This window comes from Thalassophryne amazonica, chromosome 8, assembly GCF_902500255.1.
Source record: "Thalassophryne amazonica chromosome 8, fThaAma1.1, whole genome shotgun sequence".
In the NCBI taxonomy this organism is placed as follows: Eukaryota; Metazoa; Chordata; class Actinopteri; order Batrachoidiformes; family Batrachoididae; genus Thalassophryne; species Thalassophryne amazonica.
Genome location: NC_047110.1, coordinates 110,305,334 through 110,326,642, shown reverse-complemented (window position 1 = coordinate 110,326,642; position 21,309 = coordinate 110,305,334). Strand labels below are relative to the sequence as shown.

Below are 21,309 nucleotides of genomic sequence, written 5' to 3'. Positions count from 1 at the left end.
GGCAACATGGACTTTCAACTCCCTCAGTAAATTTTCTATGGGGTTGAGGTCTGGAGACTGGCTTGGCCACTCCAGCACCTTGAAATGCTTTTTACGGAGTCACTCCTTCGTTGCCTGAGCCATGTGTTTGGGATCATTGTCACGCTGGAAGACCCAGCCACGTTGCATCTTCAATGCTCTCACTGATGGAAGGAGTTTTTGTCTTAAAATCTCATGATACATGGCCACGTTTATTCTTCCCTTAACACAGATCAGTCGTCCTGTCCCCTTTGCAGAAAAACAGCCCCAAAGCATGATGTTTCCACCCCCATGCTTCACAGTAGATATGGTGTTCTTGGGATGCAACTCAGCATTTTCTTCCTCCAAACACAACGAGTTTTTACCAAAAAGTTCTATTTTGGTTTCATCTGACCACATGATATTCTACCAGTCCTCTTCTGGATCATCCATATGCTCTCTGGCAAACTTCAGACAGGCCTGGACATGTACTGGCTTAAGCAGGGGGACACGCCTGTCACTGCAGGATATGAGTCCCTCTGTGCGTAGTGTGTAGCTTTTGTTACTTTGGTCCAGCTCACTGCAGGTCATTCATCAGGTCCCTCCGTGTAGTTCTGGGATTTTTGTTCACCATTCTCATGATCATTTTGACCCCACGGAATGACATCTTGTGTGGAGCCCAGATCGAGGGAGATTATCAATGGTCTTGTATGTCTTCCATTTTCTTACAACTGCTCCCACAGTTGATTTATTCACACCAACCTGCTTGACTACTGTAGATCCACTCTTCCCAGCCTGGTGCAGGTCTACAATTTGCTTCCTGGTGTCCTTCAACAGCTCTTTGGTCTTGGCCATGGTTGAGTTTGGAGTCTGACTGTTTGAGGGTGTGGACAGGTGTCTTTTACACACATAACAAGTTCAAACAGATGTCATTAATACAGGTAACAGGTGGAGGATAGAAGAGCTTCTTAAAGAATAAGTTACAGGTCTGTGAGAGCCAGAAATCTTGCTTGTTTGTGGGTGACCAAATACTTATTTTCCACCATAATTTACAAATAAATTCTTTAAAAACTCTACAATATGATTTCCTGGATTTTTTTCTAATTTTGTCTCTCATAGTTGAAGTGTACCTATGCTGAAAATTACAGACCTCTCTCATCTTTCTAAGTAGGAGAACTTGCACAATTAGGGACTGACTAAATACTTTTTTACCCCACTGTATGGTGGGAATATTACTTGAACAGAGGTGATTAGATCTTTGAGTAGTTTGGTCAAAGGCAAAAGGTCGAGGAAAACATGGTTCAAATAACATCTCTTTTTTTGTATATCTCAGCAACCAAGAAGCCTGGATGGATGACTTAAACTGTATATTGATCAGCAAAATATTTGTGATTGATTGGTGTGACTTCATAATGAGGCCACAGAAGTCATGTGATGAAATCACACATAGTCAAAAACAAATTTACTTGCACATTTATATTGTGGTGTGTGGGGTTCACAGGGTATGTAGCAGCCTTCTGATGCACTGATTACAATGGAGTGTCTATTTTAAAAACTTTTAAAGTTCAAAACTGCACAAAACATATATTTGAGAAACTGAACTGCATGGAAATCAATAACAAGGAGATATCTATAAAAAGTTGACTAAACCGCAAAAACGTTGACTAAACTAGACCGCATCTGCTTTGCACAGCTGCGCAAATGTATAAGAATGGTTTAGTTTTTTTGTTCACTTCAATGTAGTTGAAGTACATCAGATTTTTTAAATTGTCTCTGACAATATGGAATCTAAAGACATGACTTGACTAGGTGCACTTCTTCAATTGATTATTTAAGCAAATATCATTAGCAATCACATGGCAGTAAGTCAATGCATTTGGTGTGTAGTTACAGTCAAAAAGATCCACTAAAGGTCAAGCACCAAAACTGAGAAGAAAGTTGATTTAAGTAACTTTGAATGTGGCATAATTGTGGGTGTCAGACAGGTTTGTTTGAATTTTTTCACAAACTAATTTTCACGTACAATCATCTCCAACATCACAACCAAGGAGAGCATCTCATCATGGGCAACAACACCAGAAGACCTGACGTGGTGACTGACCGTGCCACCTCGCCCAGAGACATTTTTTGTGACAGTCAAGGAAATGTTTCTAAAATGCATCCTGCAATTGTGTAGCCTAACAAATGTGTGCATGTTACTCCATGAGGAAAAGTTACTTTGTAAAATATTCACATTTCAAACCATGTGTTTATTACTCTACAATTTAATCATTTATTTCACCTCCCCATGACCCACCCACAATTAGTCAAAATGTTATTTTTTATTACTTCACCCACTCAACCTACGAATTATCTGCAGTGTCCACAGAAATATCTGCATTCCACACATCTCGGCGTGCATGCACACAAACAGAAGCATACTTTTTGTGTGCATGCTTATTTTTGTATGTGATTCACATAGTACAGTGCGTGAATGGGATTTCTGGCTATCATGTCAGTACCGATTCAAATATCTCAGGACTGTTTTCAGCACCTTTTTGAGTACCGTATTTCCCGATGTATATGTCGCAACTGTTAAAAAAATGCCTCTTGAAGAGGAAAAACCCATATATACAGTGCCCTCCAAACCTATTGGGCCTCTTGACATTTCACATTATCAGGTTGGGTGGACAGAGACATCGGGACACAAATCCAGGACTCAACAAAGCAGCTCTGGTTTTTAAGATTATTTACTGTATGATTAAGCAGGGTCTGGTACACAAAAAGGCAGTCCAGCAAACAAACAGCAAACAAATCAGGTACATCAGGTGATAAGGCGTGGTCAAAAAAACAGGCAGGTGGTCAAAAAACACAGCGTGACAAGCAGGACTACAAAAAACACAAGAACAGAGCTGGAACCAAAGGCATAAAGCACAACGATTTGGGGAGGAACTTGTGCAACCAGTGAAGCTTAACACGCCCTGGTGATGAGCTACAGATTGGAAACAGGTCTGTGGAAAGCTCCAGAATAGGGTGTGGCCCAAACAGTGTGCACTGCCCACCACAAAGCACAAAGAGATGTTCGAGAATATCTGTGCTGATTCCTTATTTTATGTTAGTGATCAAGTACAGTTGTATGTAAAAGTTTGGACACCCCTGATGATTTCCTTGATTTTCCTTTATAAATCATTGGTTGTTTGGATCAGAAATTTCAGTTAAATATATCATACAGCAGACAAACACACTGATATTTGAGAAGTGAAATGAAGTTTATAGGATTTGATTTACAGAAAGTGTGCAATAATTCTTTAAACAAAATTAGCCAGGTGGATAAATTTGGGCACCCCAACAGAAAAAAAATATATCAATATTTAGTAGATCCTCCTTTTGCATAAATAACAGCCTGTAAATGCTTCCTATAGCTTCCAATGAGAGTCTGGATTTTGGCTGAAGGTATTTTGGACCATTCTTCTTTACAAAACATCTCATGTTTGTTGGTTTCTGAGCATGGACAGCCCGCTTAAAATCACACCACAGATTTTCAATAATATTCAGGTCTGGGGACTGAGATGACCATTCCAGAACGTTGTACTTGTTCATCTGCATGAATGCCTTAGTAGATTTTGAACAGTGTTTAGGGTCGTTGTCTTGTTGAAAGATCCAGCCCTGGCGCAACTTCAACTTTGTCACTGATTCATGAACATTGTTCTCAAGAATCTGCTGATATTGACTGGAATCCATGTGACCCTCAACTTTAACAAGATTCCCAGTACCTGCACTGGCCACACAGCCCCACAGCATGATGGAACCACCTACAAATTTTACTGTAGGTAGCAAGTGTTTTTCTTGGAATGCTGTGTTCTTTTTCAGCCATGCATACCGCCCCTTGTTATGTCCAAATAACTCAATTTTAGTTTTATCAGTCCAGAGTACCTTATTCCAAAATAAAGCTGGCTTGTCCAAATGTGCTTTAGCATACCTTAAGCGACTCTGTTTGTGGCGTGTATGCAGAAAAGGCTTCCTCTGCATTATAGCATCATACAGCATCTCTTTGTGCAAAGTGCGCTGTATAGTTGAACGATGTACAGAGACACTATCTGCAGCAAGATCATGTTGTAGGTCTTTGGAGCATGTCTGTGGGTTGACTATGACTGTTCTCACTATCCTTCGCTTCAGGTTATCTGAGATTTTTCTTGGCCTGCCACTTCAAGCCTTAACTAGTACTGTGCCTGTGGTCTTCCATTTCCTCACTATGTTCCACACAGTGGAAACTGACAGCTGAAATCTCTGAGATAGCTTTTTGTATCCTTCCCCTAAACCATGATGTTGAACAATCTTTGTTTTTAGGTCATTTGAGAGTTGTTTAGAGGCTCCCATGTTGCCACTCATTAGAAGAGATGCAAACCACACCCACTGTAACGCCCACATTGTATAAAAGTGCTGTGCAAGTTATGTGCGTGGTCTTTTCACAAGATGGTCGCCGTCTGATAAGACCCAGTCCTGGTTTTCAATGTGACCTTCAATAAATTCAAAATGAGGACTATATCGATATGGCTCTTTGTAAGGGGCAGTAAATTGCATAAAGAACCGGGGTAGAAATTACAGACAAGAGAGATAGGGAAAGACAAAGCCCAAGCAGGAAAAACCCAGCAAGAGAAATCACAAATTGAAAAAACAATCAAACCTAACCTAAGCAGAACAAACAGAAAAACATGATACAAAATGTCCAGATCATGACACACATATTTTAATTTGTTTATGTCATTTCAAATACAAAAAATAAATTAGGCTTCTCAATATAAACATTTCTAAAATTATCTTCCTTAAATTCAAACTCAAAGCAAAACTCTACAACTTGATATCAAGGAATGATGAAGGGGTGTAGAGGAGGATTTTCTTTCACCAAAACATCAAATCTAGGCTTGCATCTCAGATGTACCTTCTGTATTTGAAATGACATAAACAAATTAAAATGTGTGGAATATTAAACGGTCCAGTCCTTTTGGAGGGCAGTAAGTCACACCAAAATGTAAGTCACACTTTATCTTCTGTATTATTAGCTCTTTAATTTGTGATTTTTGTGAATTATTTTTACACTCACTCACTCATATTCAACCACTTACTCAAAGGGTTGCGGGGGTGCTGCAGCCTGTCCTGGCAGTCACAGGGCATGAGGTGGGGGACAACCTGGACAGGATGCCAGTCTGTCACTGGTCAAATGTGCTTCTTATTACTGCCAATTATTCTTTTATTACTTCGGTTTATTTTGTTTAGTGCTTTGATTCCTGGGAAAGTTTGATATGAACTGTCATTCTAATTATTATTATTAATAATGCTCATAATATTTCAGTAATATACATCACACCAGAGTATAAGTCGCAGGTCCCCCTTAACAAGTAAAAAACTGTGACTTATACTTTGGAAATACAATATATGCCTTGAAGCATTAATGCAGTTAAAGTAATTCTGAAGGCAAAATGAGGTCCAACTTAGTACCAGCAATGAAGTGACCAGTGAGTGTACATATATTGACTTGTTGTCAGACATTCTCTGTTAATGCAGATCTTAAATAAAACGGAGATGTAAAAAAAGTCTCACTGTTTTATATTCTCTACCTGAGAATGAGGCTTTGTGGAGTCACTGTTACAATTTCTCCATGTTATTCCTTGGGGGGTTTCCCTGTTGCATATTCTATATTAGTCTCTTTAAAAATATATTTTAAAAAGATTGGCTCTCAAAAAAAATCTTGGCTTAAGAAGGCACATCAACACATACAATAAAAAACTGATGCAATTTGACAACCTTGCATTCTTTACAAAGTGGGCTGCTATTTTGTGCTCTCCCTCAGAGTCAGCAATTTTACGTATAACCTATACTTTTATAACCTATACTTTATTGAACTACACTTTATTGAACTTTAATTCCTTTCATCAAAGGCTTCTTTGTTCCTTTAATTTTGCACCACTTTTGGATTGAAATCAGAAGACAGCTAAGGGAAACAAACATGATCATCTTACCAAGAGTGACTGACCTAAAGTGTATTCATATTCCTGTTTGATGGCAGAGAGAATGGGCTGGTAAGTTTTGAACTCTTTGATGAAACAACTGAAGACATTTCTGTAGACCTGTGGTCAAAGCAGATGATGAGTACAGCCTTTGTTATGGACTCGGGGGGACAATATGTGATTGTGCATTAAACCCAAAACATGAAGCTTCAGTTCTTGATATTTTGGTTCACAGGGGCTGATAGCTGAAAGCTCCTGATCCACGTAGTTCTCCAGGTTCTTCAGGAAATGGGGCTTTCTCTGTGGGACTGCATATACGTAACTGCTTCCTGTCCGGCGCAACTAACAACACAGGATGAATCCCAACACACCCAAATAATTAGACAACACGCAGTTATTCAGAGAGATAGGAAACAACTTTGACAATAGTTGTTCCTTGAACAAATTGTTAGCAGCAGAGTTAAAGACTGCAAACAATGAATAGTTTGATTATTGATTAGCCAGATGATTGTATATGCAAAATAAATAAATAAATAAAAATGTCATTAATAGTAAATAAATACATAAGACATTTATTTCAGAAACTAAGAAAATGTGGTCAAACTATCTGAAAAGAAAACAACAAGAACAACAACACCAAAAACAACAATTTGGCTTTTACCCGCTAGTAAAAAAAACCCCAATCTTATCTGTAATGTGTTGAAACCAAACACTAATTAGAGCCCGACAGAAATGGATTTTTTGGGGGGCTGATACTGAGTTACGATAATGATATAAACTGTTGGTATATACATAAAAATGGCAATGATTCCAAACATTTCTTTATCAAACCCCCATGAGAACGAAATGTAATTGAGGCTTGATGTTTTCCAGCTTACAAATAACTATAACTCCTACAACTCCTATAGGCCTATCACTCCATCAGACAACTTTGAAGGAGTTAATATAGGTAGTATCAGTTATCAAACTTATTACAGACCATTTTGCTGTTGATTATTTGTTTTAGCACTAAACCAGATTAAGTGAGTTGGTTTTACCTTTTTTGCCACAGTTGAACAGAAAAAGCACCTTGACTTTCTTCTTTTTTATGTCCTTCCTCTGATTTGTAGCCAGTATGCTTTCTTCAAGGAAAAAAAAATCAGACAAGTACTGTTAACATTTTATTTATGCAGGAACAATTGATATTTCACTTGTTATTGCAGTACAGCCATTTACCTTTGTGGATGTGACAGTGTTAAAGGTGGGAGTTTGATATTTTTCTGGAGTGGTATTTTTAGAGACGTGACGAACTACTGAAGTTTAACAAACAAACAAACAAAAAAACCCTCAAAAATTTTAAGGGTATTTTCGACCTGTTTGCCTTCTGTTTGTCTTCCAGCATGTTACCATGGCAACCGCAGCTGCAACAAGGCCCCGGGTAGTCGGCCGCAGCGCGCCTAACTAGATTTTGTAACTAACATACAAACCTGCTTTCTCTACGAATGATTATGAAACATAGACACAGCTTTTACCACACAAAATGTATAATTTTATTGTAAAGCCACTTTCCAGTAAAAGTAGCTTTTCCCGACGAGTATAGCACAACTGCAGCAAAAATAACAAAACTTTCTGAAATAAAATAGTAGAAATATGGCACAGAATCTTAAATTTGGATCGTAAAATTGATATCAGATTTCACCTATTTTACAACTGCACCATATGTCTGATGTGTTTGCTTGTCTGATGATTTGTTTGTTTGTTTTTTAGTTGGGTGGGGAGTGACACATTTCTCACAGAAGTAAACGCTTTTACAAACAACGTTCTACAAAACATTTACGATTGTAAAATGAATAACTCTGCTTCCCGTCCAGCTTTTAACACTAGAACTCCGAAAATCAGGCTCATAGCGGCGGCACTATGTAGTCTTTTCGAGAGGCATCCCTATAGGAACTAATGTAAAGGAGAACTACAATACCCATAAACCACTCTTGCTGTCTATCCGGGGATGTCACACCACTGCTATTTTCTGCCTTCAGACCCTCTCACTCTCAGCCTGCGGCTCCGACGGACTTACGCTGGGTTTCGGACAGGGACAAACAAACAGCAGGACACAGGCGAGCAGCCCAGAAAAATGGCAGAGCTTGGATCGGGAAGTCTGCCGATAGGGGATCCTGCGTTTAATTACCAGGAACACGAACTGAACGAGCGGTTGAAACGGCTGTACCCGGCTGTGAACGAGGAAGAGAGCCCTTTACCCCGATCGTGGAGCCCCAAGGATAAATACAGCTACATCGGGCTGTCACAGAACAACTTGCGGGTTCATTACAAAGGTTAGCAAGCTGCTGATGGGCTCTCTCTCTCTCACACACACACACTGACTGTGGTTACGTCGGCTGGCTGTGCAGTCTGCCGAAATCTAGTTGCCTCTCCTCTAACCTCGTTTTGTTTCACAATTGAGCGCACAAATACCCCCCAAAAATGTCTGTCTCTTGACAGTCACACTGAAATTCAGCCAAATTCCCCCTTTTTTGTTTATGGCGTTGTCTGTCTGCAGTAAACACGACGTTTCACGTTGACTTTGAGCTAAACGGGAGCTAGCTAGCGGCTAACTGACACAAACACAGCGGTTAGCCTGGCGGCTAAGCAGCTCGGCTAACTCACTGATTCACATTATGCTGCTAAAACGGCAAAATAAGATGATTTCAAGGTGGACACCTCGCGCAACTCGATAACATCGTGTTATTAGCTTTTTTGTCAAAACGGCAACAAGCAGGAAGGACGACGACAACAACATTTACAATAAAATATCGAATATACACGTATAATATCGGTATCATGATGACACCTCTGACAAGAATCCAATAAATGTCGTTTTCTTTACACTCCCATGTATAATTAAATAATCTTTATGTAACTCTCATCTGTAATCCAGTGTTTGACGTTAATCTGACTATTAATAGGAAGCTCAACATGTATTATGTGAATGTATGACAAATATTACACACCTCAGAAATGAGTGCATAGTTGTTACAAATCTGATGAAACTGATGGATAATTGTGATTAAAATGAAAGAAAGTATACAAAAAGCAAACATCATGGGTTACAACATTTAAGTAATAAAACTCAGAAACAGTGAATACAAGCTAAGATTTTAATATACTCATCTAAAATAACAAACTGAAAATTGGATGTGCAACCCTACTTGAAATACTTTAATACAGTGGTTTCATATTTTGAAATATTTCAGCATCTTGTGTGCGCAATTTTGTTGGAGATCCACGATTGCGGTTGGATCAGAGAAATTTTTCAGTTTTTTTTGTGAACAGATTTTATTGAACAGTGTTTTTTATGTAAATGATACATATTACAAATTATAAACATGAAAAATTCTATATCTATATAATTTTTTTGTCCAGTTTAATTAATAGTAGTAATTAAGAGCCAATATTTTTAAAGTTCAGGCAGGTTTACATTACGGTGTGATTCAAGCTGATGCGGATTTCAACGAGACGTGGCTCAGAGATGGAACCTACCAAGAAACTTTCCCAAAATTTCTCGACTGAAAACCAAACGGTGACCTTGCCAGGGGTCATCAAAGTCAAAAATACGCAAAAACTGATATTTCATTAAATTCCCATCTTTCAGCGCCATCAAGTCCCCAAGTTAGTTTAACTATCAAATGGCATAGGGAGGCAAACTCTTTCATCTTATTTACATATTTGGTTGGGGGATCGATGCCGCTGAATATAGGGTTGCTCAAAGTCTGGTCATTTTGCGAAATTGGCTGTAATTAAAAGCCCATAACCCTCCGTGCCATCAAGACCCCAACCAGATTTCAATGTTCTCAACAAATATAGGCCCTACTCTATCAAATGCAACTGAAAAAACATTGGGGTCTTGATGGCACTGGCCACCAGGGGGCGCCAAAGTACTTGACTTGCCCAGTTTTGAGGAAGTTTAGCCTCTAGCTGTATTTTTGCCTTGAACTTTGATCACCCCTGACAAGGTCACTTTTGGTTTTAGGTTGAAAAATTTTGGGAAAGTTCGTTTCTTGGTAGGTTCCATCTCTGAGCCATGTTTCATTGAAATCCAAGTCAGCTTGAATCACAGCTCGCCTGATCCTTAAAAAAAAGGCTCTTAAACCGGCATCTTCTGTGGACACCATTGCTCATCTTTACCGGAAACTGTTGCGCAAAAAATTGTACTGTGTTGTAGGAAAATTACAGAGCATTTATGGAGATGCGAAGTCACTGGATGGCCAATAACAAAGTGACTCAACATCTTGAAACAAGTCAAAATTGATTAGAATGAGATGCCAACTGGTATAGTTTTTTTTTGCGGGGGGGGGGGGGGGGGGGGGGGGGGGGGGGCTGGCTGATACAGATATTAGGGAGTAAAAAATATTTTCAATGCCAATATGTTTATATATACATAAAAATGGCAGTAATTCTTAACATTTTGTTATCAAACCCTTAACACAGGAATGTAGCTGAAGCTTGGTGTACTATAGTTTAAATATGAACTTTATCATAAATAACTAGAAGTAGAACCAGTGTATGTGAGTTTGTAGTCCTGCTGCGTACACTTGGATTGTCAGTCGCTGTATTGTATTACGCAGCATTTGCATAAACTAGACTTCTTTTTGTATTTTGGCCCCACCTAGCTGGCAGCATAGCAGCCACTTGTCTCTTGTCACTGTGAAACAGTTCAGCCATAAATGGCAGCTAATTGCGTTTCCTCTCTCTTGGAGTGAATGTGACTATGGGGTGATGGGGGTCCCAGAATACCATTGGAGCACCCTTTGCTGGACAGACTACATAGTGACACCATTTCAAACAGCCAAAATGTTTTCTATTTTTTTTATTTTTGCATTCTTTATTCGGTAAAACACAAGTTTTCATATCTGAAAAAATAATAATGGGTAGGGGTGTTGGACAAAGTGGTTAAGTGAAATTGTTTCCAGTGCAGAAAGTCCCCAATTCAAAGCCACCCCTGCCCATTTTCCATGTAATATGGATTTGCATCAGGAAGGGCATCCAGCAAAAAACTTGTGCCAAATAAGCATGCAGATCCATATCGGATCTACTGTGGTGACCCCAAATGAAGACAAGGGAACAGCCGAAGGGACTTACATTATCTTCAAATATAATACCAGCATGTTTGTAAAATGCTCTTATCTTCCAATATTATTGACCAATTGACATATCGGTCAGACTCTATAGGTGACATCGGGTTGTGTGTGAATGGGTGAATGTGAGACGTCCCTGTAAAGCACTTTGACCATAAAAGCACTATATAAATGCGGTCCATTTACCATTTTTTCTACTTTATAATATGCATCATACCATCCATCCATCCATTTTTTTTTTATGTGCACTTACTCCAATTTATGGTCGGGCGGTGCTGGAAGTCTTTGGATGTGGGAGGAAGCTGGAGCACCCAGAGAGAACCCACACAAACACAGGGAGAACATGCAAACTCGACACAGAAAGGCCAGAGCTGGAAATCCATCCCATGACATTCTTGCTGTGAGGCAACAGTGCTAACCACTAAGCCACCATGCTGCCCTACGCATCATACATCATTTTAAAAAGAATTGACATTTGGAGCGTTTACTGAGTGTGCAGGCAAATGATTCCACAGAAAAACTGTTCCAGAAGAGACAAGTACTTCCTCACATTAAGGTTGGAACGCTGAACTTCCAATATAAATCCAACCCTCTTAACCCTTGGTTTAAAAAAAAAAAAAAAGTCTATCAGTACTTAAACTTAAATAACTGCTACAACATGTGTAAAGACCAAGACAAATTTCTAACAGATCACAATTGAATGTTTTTCATTGAAATCATTCGTATAGCTTTGTATCTTTTGTATTGCTGTTCAAAAACAACAACAACAAAAAAGTTTGCTTGTTTGTTTGTTTTTACTAGCAACCAAATATTGACTATAACGCTGCCATTGTTCACTTTCGGCTAAATTGAGCACCAAAACCGAGTGGGGGGGGGCTTTGTTATGTTTTCTCGCATGCTTTCACTGGCAGGGTTTGAGAAGTCAGAAGTAGTAAATAATTTTTCCAGCCTGGAAGCAACTGGTGCCTTACATCAGGCCAAATTGTTAAGAAAGCTGGGCTTTTTCCACAACAGCAACTTTGTTCATCATGAGGTGCAGTCTGCCACTTGTTCGGTTGATTAAAAGTGCTTAGTAGGGTCTGCCAGGCCTGTCAGTTGGATTATATATCCAACTCTTAAATCAAAACAAGGTGACATCTGTGTAAAATCCCTTATGGCTGCTGAGTTTATTTATTTATTCATCAGGCGACATGCTTGGGCAGCCCTGGAGGAGCAAGGGAGGATTGTAAAATGAAGGAACAGTCTGAGGCCAGTTTTTGGTCTCCAGCCGGATTTGATTTCTGAGGTCAAAAGGATGGCGAAAGACTATTTACCTTATTTTGAAAGGCTGCCAATGATGTAATGTTTTCAGCTCAGTTTAGCCTGTCTGTGTTTATTGGCAGAATATCTTTAAACTGACTTAAATTCAATTTAGTGTGAAGATAGTCCTGGGGTCATGGAGTGGTTTATTACCCTGCGCACTGGCGATGCAGGGTATTGTAATCGGTCCTGTGTAATCGGTCCTGTGTGATTACAGAACCACTGCAGCTGCTCTGTCATCAACCGCTTCTGCAGCGTGACACCACTTTGAAGCATGAACCAATGAAGCAATGCTTCAATCCATTGGCTTGTTGGTTCTTTGTTTTATTTCGCTTTATCTTAATTTTTCCCCGCTAAAACCCCAACGAGCATATTTCTGTGAGTAATATTTACCTTTTTTATGTTAAACCAACCTGTTATAGTCTTCTGAAACAGTTGATAGATGTATTTTATAACTTAAAAACAGGACCGATGATAACACGTTAGCATGTCTATGGCATTTTCAGTGTTAAAGTTAGCATTAGGTGTTCGCATCTCAGCACGTTTGTGCGGATTTGTTTTCTGTATAATAATTAATGGTTCAGCGTTTGTTGTCGTAATACAGTCAAATGTATTAAAAATTGTAATTTTTGAATTTTTTTATTTATATATGAATAATAAGAATAGCAACAACAGTAATAATAGTTATAATAACCCTTCAGAAGCGGCAAGTCCACTTCTTAACCCCTCTCAAAGCCATTAAAATATTTCAATCGTGAGTCACTTTTGTGTGGATTAAAGTCACTAACTGGGACTCTTGCCTTGTTGCAGTCAAGAAACGAGAATCGTCCTCCGTTCCGTTGGCACAGCTCCAAATACTGTAATACAGACAAACTACAGTCGACTAAAACGTTTTTTTTCCTTCCAAAATGAGACGTCCTGCGTTCTTTATGAATTAAATCCTGACGTGCAGCACAGCCAGCTGCAAGAGCTCAGCTCAGATGTATGGAAAGACATTTATGCCAATAATGTCTGAAAGGAGTTGCTTTGAACAAAAACTACAGATTTTGTTTATTTCTATTTATAGTCAGAGATCAAGGATCCACCATGTAGCGTTTATTTATGTCCAGAGTTTAAGGATCCAGTGACCAATTTCATATTTATTTACTTTAAGACTCAATAAAATGTTGTTGACATAGAAAAACTGTAAAACCCACTTTTAGTACACAGAAAATTCACAAGCGATAAGGGAATTTGATCGATAAGCGGAATCGATAATGGTATCGATATCGATAAAATCTTATCAATACCCATCCCTAACGGCGACGTTGATTCTGTGATAATTTCTGCAGCCAGTCTGTGTTCTCCCAGCCACCTGCAGCTGCGTTGTCTTGACAACAGGTTTGTATTCACTACAACAATGCAGTGTTGTATAAAGCAGTGATTCTCAACTGGGGTGCCGCGGCACCCTAGGGTGCCGTGATCGATCGTCAGGGGTGCCGTGGGTATTTTTCATATTTTATCCACAAAGCATAAAACGACTCAGAATCTGACGTCATTGTGCTGCAGCCTCGCTCTCGTCTTAAGGCGGGACAGTAACAAGGAGGCTGACGGCCGATTAAAACAGTGCCGTCTCCTTCAAAAGCCGTCTAAAATGCGGAGCTGTCGGTGTGTGTGTCTGTGCCTGTGTGTGCACGCGCGCGGAGTTAACAGGCTGCAGACTGCGAGGGAGGGGGTGGGTCAGGGAGGGGAGGGGGTGGGTGAGGGAGATTCCTGAATGCAGGCGCGACACGTTCAGTGCGCAGCGAGCGCTGAGCAGAGAGAGGATTTTAAATGGAGTGAACATGTTAACAAAACGAAAACGTGAAGCTTTTACTTCTCTCTGAACTTTCTCTAAAGGTGTGATTCTGCCGTTACCGTCCTGTTCACACCATGTGCGCGTCGTATGCTGAATTTATGAGATCATGAGATGAAATAAACGGTCAAATATCTTTAAAAACATATTTAAAAAATGAGAATATATGAATGAACTGAGATACACAAAAAAAATGTTCAGATGCACAGATCACAAAAAGCAGGTGAGAACTCTGAACTTTAACAGCTGTTATTTTCCAAAGGTATTTATTTGTTCAGTCTTGAGCTTAATGTAGTGTTTAAGCACAAAACGTGACTGATGAGGAGAAACAATTTCAGAAATGCAACAGAAACAACCACAAATCAGAAAAAGTTGGGACTGTATGTAAAATGAAGATAAAAATAAAAATGTTGCACCATTCCCAGTTTCTCCACTCACAGAAGCCAAACGTTCTTCCAGAGTTGTGTAATTATACTACAATAGTAGAATATAAAGAAGGGGAAAAAAAAAAAATAGACAATATATTCGTCAATCGCAATTATTTGGCTGACAATTAATCGTCTCCAGAAATTTCTAATCGTGACAGCCCTACTTGAGATCAGAGCGCAAAATGCTTGAGGATTTTCGAAATGCAATGTTTTCTGTATCGATTTTCTATTGCGATAATTGGGTTTTGCGCAAAACCAGAGGTAATAGCATTATAATATTATTTTAGTTGGTGGTGTGCCGCAGGATTTTGTAAATATAAAAAGGGTGCCGCGACTCAAAAAAGGTTGAAAAACACTGGTATAAAGTACCAGAAAATCACACTTAAGTAAAAGTACAGATACCCTTTAAAAAAATGACTTTGGTAGAAGTTCAAGTCACTGATTGAAATGCTACTCAAGTAAAAGTCTTAAAGTATCTAGTATTTATTGTACTTAAGTATGACAAGTAATGTACAACTAAATGTACTCAAGTATTGAAAGTAAAAGTACAAGTAAATGTTAATAATCAAAAACGGACTGATTTTTTTTTTTTTTTTTTTTTTTTAATAAAAGTTTATCTAGGCTTGTAAATGACTGGTAGTATTAGTCACAATACTGAAAATTGTGCACATCACACAAAAACACTTCAGAAACAAGGTTTCAAAACCTTAAACGAGAGTAGGCTACTCACTAGGTGTTCACAGTAAACAGTTATTTATTTCTATATGTATTTACAGTGGTCCCTCATTTATCGCTGGAGTTATGTTCTAAAAATAACCCGCAATAGGTGAAATCCGCAAAGTAGTCAGCGTTATTTTTTACAGTTATTATAGACGTTTTAAGGCTGTAAAACCCCTCACTACACACTTTATACACTTTTCTCAAACTGGCATTAACATTTTCTCACTTTTCTCTCGTGTGTAAACACTCTCAAAGTTCAAACAGTAGAAAAATAAGACCACCCTGTTTTCAGGTATGAGATGAACTCAAAGATCTAAAACTTTTTCCACATACACAATATCACCATTTCCCTCAAATATTGTTCACAAACCAGTCTAAATCTGTGATAGTGAGCACTTCTCCTTTGCTGAGATAATCCATCCCACCTCACAGGTGTGCCATATCAAGATGCTGATTAGACACCATGATTAGTGCACAGGTGTGCCTTAGACTGTCCACAATAAAAGGCCACTCTGAAAGGTGCAGTTTTGTTTTATTGGGGGGGATACCAGTATCTAGTGTGACCACCATTTGCCTCATGCAGTGCAACACATCTCCTTCGCATAGAATTGATCAGGTTGTCAATTGTGGCCTGTGGAATGTTGGTCCACTCCTCTTCAATGGCTGTGCGAAGTTGCTGGATATTGGCAGGAACTGGTACACGCTGTCGTATATGCCGGTCCAGAGCATCCCAAACATGCTCAGTGGGTGACATGTCCGGTGAGTATGCCGGCCATGCAAGAACTGGGACATTTTCAGCTTCCAAGAATTGTGTACAGATCCTTGCAACATGGGGCCGTGCATTATCCTGCTGCAACATGAGGTGATGTTCTTGGATGTATGGCACAACAATGGGCTTCAGGATCTCGTCACGGTATCTCTGTGCATTCAAAATGAAATACACCTGTGTTCTTCGTCCATAACAGACGCCTGCCCATACCATAACCCCACCGCCACCATGGGCCACTCGATCCACAACATTGACATCAGAAAACCGCTCACCCACATGACGCCACACACGCTGTCTGCCATCTGCCCTGGACAGTGTGAACTGGGATTCATCCGTGAAGAGAACACCTCTCCAACGTGCCAAACGCCAGCGAATGTGAGCATTTGCCCACTCAATTCGGTTACGACGACGAACTGGAGTCAGGTCGAGACCCCGATGAGGACGACAAGCATGCTGATGAGCTTCGCTGAGACGGTTTCTGACAGTTTGTGCAGAAATTCTTTGGTTATGCAAACCGATTGTTTCAGCAGCTGTCCGAGTGGCTGGTCTCAGACGATCTTGGAGGTGAACATGCTGGATGTGGAGGTCCTGGGCTGGTGTGGTTACACGTGGTCTGTGGTTGTGAGGCTGGTTGGATGTACTGCCAAATTCTCTGAAACGCCTTTGGAGACGGCTTATGGTAGAGAAATGAACATTCAATACACGAGCAACAGCTCTGGTTGACATTCCTGCTGTCAGCATGCCAATTGCACGCTCCCTCAAATCTTGCGACATCTGTGGCATTGTGCTGTGTGATAAAACTGCACCTTTCAGAGTGGCCTTTATTGTGGGCAGTCTAAGGCACACCTGTGCACTAATCAGTATCTTGATATGGCACACCTGTGAGGTGGGATGGATTATCTCAGCAAAGGAGAAGTGCTCACTATCACAGATTTAGACTGGTTTGTGAACAGTATTTGAGGGAAATGGTGATATTGTATATGTGGAAAAAGTTTTAGATCTTTGAGTTCATCTCATACAAAATGGGAGCAAAACCAAAAGTGTTGCATTTATATTTTGTTGAGTGTATAAGTGTATTGCTTGCCTCTACTGGTGGTTGGCTCTCACTGCGGTATTGTATCACTTCCTGTTCCGGAGCACAGCAGTGTTTTTCTGTATCTGTTAGCTGTTTAATCTGCGCAGTTAGATTGATCTAGTTATCTAGATTACGATTTGTTTCCCAGTGTAATCTTTACGTGCCTTAACTAAAGCACTCCTTCTGCTGAATCACCTCTAAATTATTTACACATTATTCACTTTGCGTGTTTTTAGGAATCCGCTAGCTTAGCGTAGCTACTAGCTCTTAGCCGATTTAGCATGGCTGCTTCTCCTGTCTCTCCCGCACTTTTCTGCTCTGGGTGTGAAATGTTTAGTTATTCCTTGGCCTCCTTTAGCAGTAACAGTACTTGTAATAAGTGTAGCTTATTCGTAGCTTTGGAGGCCAGGCTGGGCGAATTGGAGACTCGGCTCCGCACCGTGGAAAATTCTACAGCTAGCCAGGCCCCTGTAGTCGGTGCGGACCAAGGTAGCTTAGCCGCCGTTAGTTACCCCCTGGCAGATCCCGAGCAGCCGGGAAAGCAGGCTGACTGGGTGACTGTGAGGAGGAAGCGTAGCCCTAAACAGAAGCCCCGTGTACACCGCCAGCCCGTTCACATCTCTAACCGTTTTTCCCCACTCGACGACACACCCGCCGAGGATCAAACTCTGGTTATTGGCGACTCTGTTTTGCGAAATGTGAAGTTAGCGACACCAGCAACCATAGTCAATTGTCTTCCGGGGGCCAGAGCAGGCGACATTGAAGGAAATTTGAAACTGCTGGCTAAGGCTAAGCGTAAATTTGGTAAGATTGTAATTCATGTCGGCAGTAATGACACCCAGTTACGCCAATCGGAGGTCACTAAAATTAACATTAAATCGGTGTGTAACTTTGCAAAAACAATGTCGGACTCTGTAGTTTTCTCTGGGCCCCTCCCCAATCAGACTGGGAGTGACATGTTTAGCCGCATGTTCTCCTTGAATTGCTGGCTGTCTGAGTGGTGTCCAAAAAATGAGGTGGGCTTCATAGATAATTGGCAAAGCTTCTGGGGAAAACCTGGTCTTGTTAGGAGAGACGGCATCCATCCCACTTTGGATGGAGCAGCTCTCATTTCTAGAAATCTGGCCAATTTTCTTAAATCCTCCAAACTGTGACTATCCAGGGTTGGGACCAGGAAGCAGAGTTGTAGTCTTACACACCTCTCTGCAGCTTCTCTCCCTCTGCCATCCCCTCATTACCCCATCCCCATAGAGACGGTGCCTGCTCCCAGACTACCAATAACCAGCAAAAATCTATTTAAGCATAAAAATTCAAAAAGAAAAAAATAATATAGCACCTTCAACTGCACCACAGACTAAAACAGTTAAATGTGGTCTATTAAACATTAGGTCTCTCTCTTCTAAGTCCCTGTTGGTAAATGATATAATAATTGATCAACATATTGATTATTCTGCCTTACAGAAACCTGGTTACAGCAGGGTGAATATGTTAGTTTAAATGAGTCAACACCCCCGAGTTACACTAACTGTCAGAATGCTCGTAGCACGGACCGGGGCGGAGGATTAGCAGCAATCTTCCATTCCAGCTTATTAATTAATCAAACACCCAGACAGAGCTTTAATTCATTTGAAAGCTTGACTCTTAGTCTTGTCCATCTAAATTGGAAGTCCCAAAAACCAGTTTTATTTGTTATTATCTATCGTCCACCTGGTCGTTACTATGAGTTTCTCTGTGAATTTTCAGACCTTTTGTCTGACTTAGTGCTTAGCTCAGATAAGATAATTATAGTGGGCGATTTTAACATCCACACAGATGCTGAGAATGACAGCCTCAACACTGCATTTAATCTATTATTAGACTCTATTGGCTTTGCTCAAAAAGTAAATGAGTCCACCCACCACTTTAATCATATCTTAGATCTTGTTCTGACTTATGGTATGGAAATAGAAGACTTAACAGTATTCCCTGAAAACTCCCTTCTGTCTGATCATTTCTTAATAACATTTACATTTACTCTGATGGACTACCCAGCAGTGGGGAATAAGTTTCATTACACTAGAAGTCTTTCAGAAAGCGCTGTAACTAGGTTTAAGGATATGATTCCTTCTTTATGTTCTCTAATGCCATATACCAACACAGTGCAGAGTAGCTACCTAAACTCTGTAAGTGAGATAGAGTATCTCGTCAATAGTTTTACATCCTCATTGAAGACAACTTTGGATGCTGTAGCTCCTCTAAAAAAGAGAGCTTTAAATCAGAAGTGCCTGACTCCGTGGTATAACTCACAAACTCGTAGCATAAAGCAGATAACCCGTAAGTTGGAGAGGAAATGGCGTCTCACTAATTTAGAAGATCTTCACTTAGCCTGGAAAAAGAGTCTGTTGCTCTATAAAAAAAGCCCTCTGTAAAGCTAGGACATCTTTCTACTCATCACTAATGAAGAAAATAAGAACAACCCCAGGTTTCTTTTCAGCACTGTAGCCAGGCTGACAAAGAGTCAGAGCTCTATTGAGCTGAGTATTCCATTAACTTTAACTAGTAATGACTTCATGACTTTCTTTGCTAACAAAATTTTTAACTATTAGAGAAAAAATTACTCATAACCATCCCAAAGACGTATCGTTATCTTTGGCTGCTTTCAGTGATGCCGGTATTTGGTTAGACTCTTTCTCTCCGATTGTTCTGTCTGAGTTATTTTCATTAGTTACTTCATCCAAACCATCAACATGTTTATTAGACCCCATTCCTACCAGGCTGCTCAAGGAAGCCCTACCATTGTTTAATGCTTCGATCTTAAATATGATCAATCTATCTTTGTTAGTTGGCTATGTACCACAGGCTTTTAAGGTGGCAGTAATTAAACCATTACTTAAAAAGCCATCACTTGACCCAGCTATCTTAGCTAATTATAGGCCAATCTCCAACCTTCCTTTTCTCTCAAAAATTCTTGAAAGGGTAGTTGTAAAACAGCTAACTGATCATCTGCAGAGGAATGGTCTATTTGAAGAGTTTCAGTCAGGTTTTAGAATTCATCATAGTACAGAAACAGCATTAGTGAAGGTTACAAATGATCTTCTTATGGCCTCGGACAGTGGACTCATCTCTGTGCTTGTTCTGTTAGACCTCAGTGCTGCTTTTGATACTGTTGACCATAAAATTTTATTACAGAGATTAGAGCATGCCATAGGTATTAAAGGCACTGCGCTGCGGTGGTTTGAATCATATTTGTCTAATAGATTACAATTTGTTCATGTAAATGGGGAATCTTCTTCACAGACTAAAGTTAATTATGGAGTTCCACAAGGTTCTGTGCTAGGACCAATTTTATTCACTTTATACATGCTTCCCTTAGGCAGTATTATTAGACGGTAATTGCTTAAATTTTCATTGTTACGCAGATGATACCCAGCTTTATCTATCCATGGAGCCAGAGGACACACACCAATTAGCTAAACTGCAGGATTGTCTTACAGACATAAAGACATGGATGACCTCTAATTTCCTGCTTTTAAACTCAGATAAAACTGAAGTTATTGTACTTGGCCCCACAAATCTTAGAAACATGGTGTCTAACCAGATCCTTACTCTGGATGGCATTACCCTGACCTCTAGTAATACTGTGAGAAATCTTGGAGTCATTTTTGATCAGGATATGTCATTCAAAGCGTATATTAAACAAATATGTAGGACTGCTTTTTTGCATTTACGCAATATCTCTAAAATCAGAAAGGTCTTGTCTCAGAGTGATGCTGAAAAACTAATTCATGCATTTATTTCCTCTAGGCTGGACTATTGTAATTCATTATTATCAGGTTGTCCTAAAAGTTCCCTAAAAAGCCTTCAGTTAATTCAAAATGCTGCAGCTAGAGTACTGACGGGGACTGGAAGGAGAGAGCATATTTCACCCATATTGGCCTCTCTTCATTGGCTTCCTGTTAATTCTAGAATAGAATTTAAAATTCTTCTTCTTACTTATAAGGTTTTGAATAATCAGGTCCCATCTTATCTTAGGGACCTCGTAGTACCATATCACCCCAATAGAGCGCTTCGCTCTCAGACTGCAGGCTTACTTGTAGTTCCTAGGGTTTGTAAGAG

At 39.9% G+C, this 21,309-nt stretch overlaps 1 protein-coding gene and 1 long non-coding RNA gene across 3 annotated transcripts in view; one reads left to right on the top strand and one right to left on the bottom strand.

Moving 5' to 3' along the window:
- Positions 1-6,013: 6,013 nt before the first annotated feature.
- Positions 6,014-7,284, bottom strand: LOC117515171. The gene is made up of 3 exons (XR_004562094.1): positions 7,197-7,284; positions 7,019-7,102; positions 6,014-6,323 (listed from the first exon to the last, which is right to left on the bottom strand). It is a non-coding gene; the product is annotated as an uncharacterized LOC117515171 (long non-coding RNA).
- Positions 7,285-7,985: 701 nt separating this feature from the next.
- ranbp10 (RAN binding protein 10) overlaps positions 7,986-21,309 on the top strand; it is a 112,815-nt gene continuing 99,491 nt past the window's right edge. For both annotated transcript variants that reach the window (XM_034177256.1, XM_034177255.1), the window contains exon 1: positions 7,986-8,290. In XM_034177256.1, coding sequence (XP_034033147.1) covers positions 8,092-8,290 — 199 coding nt within the window. In that variant the 5' untranslated portion in view covers positions 7,986-8,091. The remainder of the gene's footprint in view (positions 8,291-21,309) is intronic.